The following is a 6,206-nucleotide window of genomic DNA, read 5'->3' as shown; positions in this document are numbered from 1 at the left end:
AGTACAGTTAGAGTACAATGCTCACGTTGATCAATTGTAAATTATGTCATGTACTTGATGAATTTATACACACACGCGTCTGTTCTTATTTAACACTGGCTTTTATTTCTATTAAAATTCTTTATGTCTGATCATAATATATGAACATGAAATATCTGACTGTACATAAATTATGTTTAAAGAATTAAGGAAATCAACGTTCATTATCAATATATGCATAAATGATGCGTTTAATGCAAACTATATATATACTACTTCTCGTTAAAGAAAAACGTCGATGTCCTGACTGTTTCGTGTTGAGAACTAAAGTTTTTGATGTTTTAATAACCGCTTCGTTAAAAAAAACAGAATCTTAACGTCAAATTATAATGCTGCTAATCGTTGTTAAACATTAATGTACAGAATACAAACTATTATAAAAAAATAGTCAAAAATCTTTTCATTTAAACACAATTTTGCATTAAATCTTTGCGTGTCAAATTTTGATATATTATTTCTAATATATTGATATACGTATATATATATTTATTAATAAAAATTATAGTTATTAATGGCATTTAATACAAATGTATATATATTTATATACATTTAAATATATACATTAATATATATATATTACTTTTCCAAAAAAAAAACTTTTAATACTGTAAAGGACGTTAAGATTCTTGAAAAAAGGTAGAGTTAGAAAAAACGAGAATAGCCGACGAATCGCATAATGTTGATGTGTGTAAGTAAAACTATTAGTTTGCAATTCATGTAACTAGATATCCGATGAATGTGACGTATGTTAATAAGCAAGTAAAATGTTACAAGGAAATTGTGTGTTTGTAATAGCGTTCCTTAAACGGACTGGCCCTTATAGATAACATTTAAAGAAAATGCTTTTATGTATGAACTGGTGTTCACTAGTACACGACTAACTAATAGACATCATGCTAGATTAGTTAAAATGTAATGTATGCTATTTATGCGTTCTGTGTTTCCTGATGGAAAATAGCGAGTAGTTACGTGTACAAGTAGTTTTAAAAACGATCTTAGTCCATTGATTTGAACAGAATTTTATGCTACAGTACATATCGAATGTACGATTTTAATTTCCCTGTAATACATCTTTGTTACCGCTATAAAACTTCACTTGTTTATTGGTTGTTAAGCTTTGTTAATAAAATACTATAAAATTTTAAATGACTTATTTACTCGATTTTCTGAATCCATTTTCTGAAATTTCATTCTCCGTTATTAGGTTGTCCCAGAAGTTTCTTTCGTTTTATAAAGAAATAATAGATGCACAACATTTTTTGTTTTGTCCATATTTTGTATGACCCATTTTGTTCTATTTTTATTATTATGATCATACGTAATTTAATAATATAATATAAAGCAAAAAATGTTGTACTGGTATTATTTCCTTATAAAACAAAAGAAACTTTTGGGACATTTCCCATATTATATATAACTGAATCGGTGATTAAGCAAGTGTCCTATGTCTCATTTCGAGATATTTAAAGTTTTGCGTCTGGCGCATAAATTGAGTTCTGTTTAATGTCACAACATCCAACTCAATCCAGCTGTTTTAATATAATATATAGTATGGTTAAATTTCTACTACTTTGAAAAGTACTATGCAACGTAAAATAAGTGATAAATCCAATTTTTTTAGATATTTGACTTATCCACTTTCATAATCACCGGAACAATTGGAATGTGGATTTTTCTGCACTTATGAGAAAATTAAATGTAAAATATCTAAAGTATTCGGTAACCTAGTTATAATATATACATGTACATTTATTAAACTTTTATATTGTATAAGTATAAAATATAAAATATTTTTTACTTGATTTTAATAATTTAATTTATTAATAAGTTCTGTTATGCATTGAAAGAACTTCAGCGATAAGATTAGTGCATATGAATGCAATAATACATAAGTCATATTGTATCAGTTTCTCTAAATAAGCGGATCGCAGATTAGTCCTTCCGAAATACATATCAATTTTTCACAGGCGGCACCACTAATAGCATGGAAGTTAGTAACAATCAAGATGGCTGCTACCAACTCGAATATATCCAGTGATAGTCCAACCAAGAAGGAGGACGAATTCAATGAATTTTATTCCGAAGTATGTAAATCTCGAATGACATCATATCATTAGAACACTTATCTGTGTAGAAGTCAGTTTTTGATACAATTCTTGGTTATATAACTGTAAACACTTGTACCTTGTTTTAAGGGTTAACAAACGTCACTATGTATGCATTAAACAATAATAATAAATCGAATTTAAAGTACAATTTACCATTAGTTTTCCGTTATTTGATAAGTGATACCTAACATTTCTTAAAACATCATAAAGTAAATTGCTTTCTCAGTAAACTTTTGAGTTATAAATAAGCCTAACCTATACAACTGTATTCGTGCCCTAAACAAATAGTTGTTTTGCATTGTACAAAATTTTATTTTTCTTCAGGTGAAAGAAATAGAAAAAAGAGATTCGGTATTAACTCCCAAACAACAAATTGACAGACTACTTCGACCTGGCTCATCGTATTTTAATTTAAACCCTTTTGAAGTATTACAAATTGATCCATCCACATCTATAGATGAAATAAAAAAGAAATATCGACGTGTAAGTTAACATCTTTCTCGTCTTTAATATAACGTGTAAATTTTAAAATATACGTTATTAAATTATTTTTATTATGTAGATGTCAATTCTTGTGCATCCTGATAAAAACCAAGATGACGCAGAACGTGCACAACAAGCATTTGAAAGTATGTATTAATTTTCACTTTAAGAACTGATAAATTTTCAAAATTGTTTCTTTCATTACAGTTGTTAACAAAGCATGGAAAACATTGGAAAACGAAGAAACTAGAGCTAAATGCATGGATGTTATAGAAGAAGCAAAAGCTAGAACGGATCATATGGTATGAATAATAAACAAATAAATCCTTCTCATTTATAAGAATATATGTGCAATATATTTATAAATGTCGAAAAATTTGCTAGATTGTAGAAAAGAAGAAAAAACTGAAAAAAGAAGGAAAAACAGAAAGTGCAAATATACTTGAAGAGGAAACAGAAGAAGGTTATAGACATGCAGTTTGGGTTATGACAATGAAACTTTTTGCTGACATGGAGAGAAGAAGGTTAATTTGAATAATAATAATAATATAGTTTATGAAATTGATTCTATTATCTGTAAATAAAAGTTTGTGATTTTTTTTCTGTAGAAGGGAATTAGCTACTCGAGATGCGGAACAACGTAAAAGGAAACGGGAAGAAGAACTATCTGCAGAAGCACAAGCTGCGTTAGAACGTGAGTGGCAAAAAAATTTTGAAGAATCTCGACAATCAAGAGTTGATAGTTGGAAAGCTTTTCAGTCTGGTGCTAGTGCCACAAAACAAAAGAAAGCAAAAAAATTGAAAGCTTTCAGGCCTCCTAAAACGAAAGCTGAATCACGATAATTAAGTAACTGTTCCTGACACCTGGCATAGATTCTTTTATTTGATCAGCATTTCATATTTCTTGCAAAAAATGTAGTTTAAATAGCATGTTTTCACTATGTGACAAATTATTGATTTTATTAGAACTAATTGGAATTGTTCTCATTTAAAATTCCTTTCTTAATTAAGAATTTGTTATTTAAAACTAGTTAAAAAAATTAAAATCAGGTGTCAAAGTAGAGAATGAATTGTAAACAGAGTGATGAGTACATTGAGCAGCAAAGTGTGAGAATGATTAGTGTATGTATCGTTCACAAATAATTTGTGTGTTTGTTGAATCTACATGTATGTATGAACGTACATAGTTGTGATATATTTACATGGCCCGAACAAGTTCGACTTTAAATAAAAGCTTGATCTAATGAAATTATTGTATGAAATGTAAGACAATTTCCATTTGTACTATACATACATTACATTTGTATTGTTGGATAACAAATGTCAATTTTATAATATACACGTACCTCATATCTTTATCTGAAATATACAATCACATGACACAATGCTTTAAAAAAAAGACAACATTTAAGTTATACAATGTGTTAAATGAAATTTAGATTAATATTTCTTACTTTTTCATATACTTTTATATATTACTGTGGAAAGTTTGCATATATCGTACCAATAATTGACAATTAAAAAAATATTGCTGTTTTAAAGCTACAAGATGATTTGAAATACAAAATATAAAGATAAAGGTAAAGTATGAATGTTCTTCTGCAGAATACAACCTCTGCTTACATATTGTTATAAAAATTCGACATTATGTATTGGTGTCATGTGTGCACAAAGTATATTTATCTAACAATGTATAATATAATTGTTACATTATACTAAGGCAAAATATTTCATCTGTATTTCATACGTAATGCGGATGAAATTGTGATGCTTTTATATACCTTTGTTTCTTTATTCACTTTCTTTTTCAATTTTGGTAAATAGTTTGCCGCTGCACTAACAATCATATTTTGCACCTTGAGTGACATTACAGTAGTCATATTAACATCTAGAATTTGTTAATCGCTGATTTTAAATGTGCTACGAACAAAACCATATATAAAATAATTTAGCGTATGTTTCCTTTGGAAATCAAAAAATGTAACATATTACATTCCTTTTAGTTTAACAAAACACTCTAAGTAAGTGATACGACAATATTTTACGTTCATTGTCATCGAAATAGTTTAACGGGCCATGTAGTTATAATTTTCGGTTTTCAATAGACACTCGCATAATGGATGTTATATCGCGACGTACACTTGGTCCAACTGTAATTTGTAAGATTATTGTAAGAAGACAAATTTCTAAAGCATAAGTTTCTCATTGCAAGTCACTTTAAATAGTTTTACTAATATATGAAAGTCAATGTTGTACAAGTGCCGATAAGAATAAACGGCGAGAAAGTGTTTGTGTGTAAAAGATAAAATCGTAAGATGAAATTTTTATCAAAGATATTAAGCTGAATAGCTGATCACAACGTGAAATAACATTTATTTCCAATTTTTTTCTATTTTGTTTTTGTAATATGAATTTTTCTATGATGCCATAAACTTTATTAATTCCGATTTATATATATATATATATATATCAGCGCAATATTAATAATCATTTTACTATCATTCAGTAATACCAAATAATGGATTAAACAATACACACTCGGAGAATGCCTCGTTTATTTATAATATATATACGATACTGGATGGTAGAAAAAAATCTATTCGTGGCTTTTATTTATATGTACAAAAATTTTATTATTTCACAACAAATGATATTATATGACCACATATTCTGTATTAGGCGGAATTGTTTGAAAAATTAACTTTTTTTTCTTAAAATTGATTTCAACTTTTCATTCATTTGTGAAAATGTTACAACGGATATATTATAGTATTATTTAATGCTATAAAAAATTCATTTTATACAAGTAGTAGATTACAAGTCGTCAATGATAATAATTTGTATTGTTCTTTATTTAGTTCGACCATTTGTTATTAATGTATTCATCTTGTATATTATGACGTCCATGGGATATAAAATGTAAATATGATACACATCGAGTATTCATAATTTAATAACTCCACTCAGGGTGTATGAAAAACATGATAACATTTATGTGACTGAATTGATTCAATATGAAATATCTACGAAAACTTTTTGCTGAAATTAATTTGGATAAATATATCCAAAATGAATAATGTGATATGCAAATATGAAATTAAAGGTGCAAAGTGTAACGTTGTAGAAAAATCGAACAAGTCGTGTTCTATTTATTCGTTCACGTGAATGTACCAAATTTTTATGCACTCTACATTCGTAATTACTGGAAGAAAGAAGAATGAAGACTCTACAATTTTTATATATAATCATATTTTATATTTCACAACTTCCTCATCAGGCTTTTTTAGGTTTACATCATAACTCAATAAGAATATTACAAGAAATAAATTACTCATATTTATAGATATTTACTAGTATGTTTACTAAAAATTTTCGAGAATAAGAAACTGCAAAAACGAAACACAGAACACAACCATCCCTATTGTAATTAACCTTAACACAATATCCTTTAATTTTATTAAACTTCTGTTAATAGTATCAAACGTGCTAATAATTATTCATCGTGTCGTCTCTTTTACTCTTTGCATGATCACACTGACTAAAATTAGCACTTTTATTTCTTTTATAAATAAATAT

The 6,206-nt window shown here is 27.4% G+C and overlaps 1 protein-coding gene across 1 annotated transcript; it reads left to right on the top strand.

Annotated features, from left to right (window-relative positions):
* Positions 1–1,970: 1,970 nt before the first annotated feature.
* LOC117237036 (dnaJ homolog subfamily C member 8) lies at positions 1,971–5,976 on the top strand. Its single transcript, XM_033500622.1, has 6 exons — positions 1,971–2,123; positions 2,472–2,630; positions 2,710–2,776; positions 2,838–2,932; positions 3,015–3,154; positions 3,239–5,976. Exons 1-6 carry the CDS (start codon positions 2,046–2,048, stop codon positions 3,471–3,473), a joined length of 774 nt encoding a protein of 257 aa, XP_033356513.1. The 5' UTR covers positions 1,971–2,045; the 3' UTR covers positions 3,474–5,976.
* Positions 5,977–6,206: the final 230 nt, after the last annotated feature.

Source organism: Bombus vosnesenskii, unplaced genomic scaffold (genome assembly GCF_011952255.1).
Source record: "Bombus vosnesenskii isolate JDL3184/JDL3185 unplaced genomic scaffold, Bvos_JDL3184-5_v1.1 scf7180000013355, whole genome shotgun sequence".
In the NCBI taxonomy this organism is placed as follows: Eukaryota; Metazoa; Arthropoda; class Insecta; order Hymenoptera; family Apidae; genus Bombus; species Bombus vosnesenskii.
The sequence above is the reverse complement of the archived record's forward strand: the minus strand, read 5'-3'. Positions and strand labels throughout refer to the sequence as shown.

Coding starts and splice junctions, on each gene's coding strand:
- LOC117237036 (XM_033500622.1), top strand. CDS start 2,046: ATGGCTGCTACCAACTCGAATATATCCAGTGATAGTCCAACCAAGAAG. Junction 2,124..2,471: donor TCAATGAATTTTATTCCGAA/GTATGTAAATCT, acceptor ATTTTTCTTCAG/GTGAAAGAAATAGAAAAAAG. Junction 2,933..3,014: donor AAGCTAGAACGGATCATATG/GTATGAATAATA, acceptor AAAATTTGCTAG/ATTGTAGAAAAGAAGAAAAA.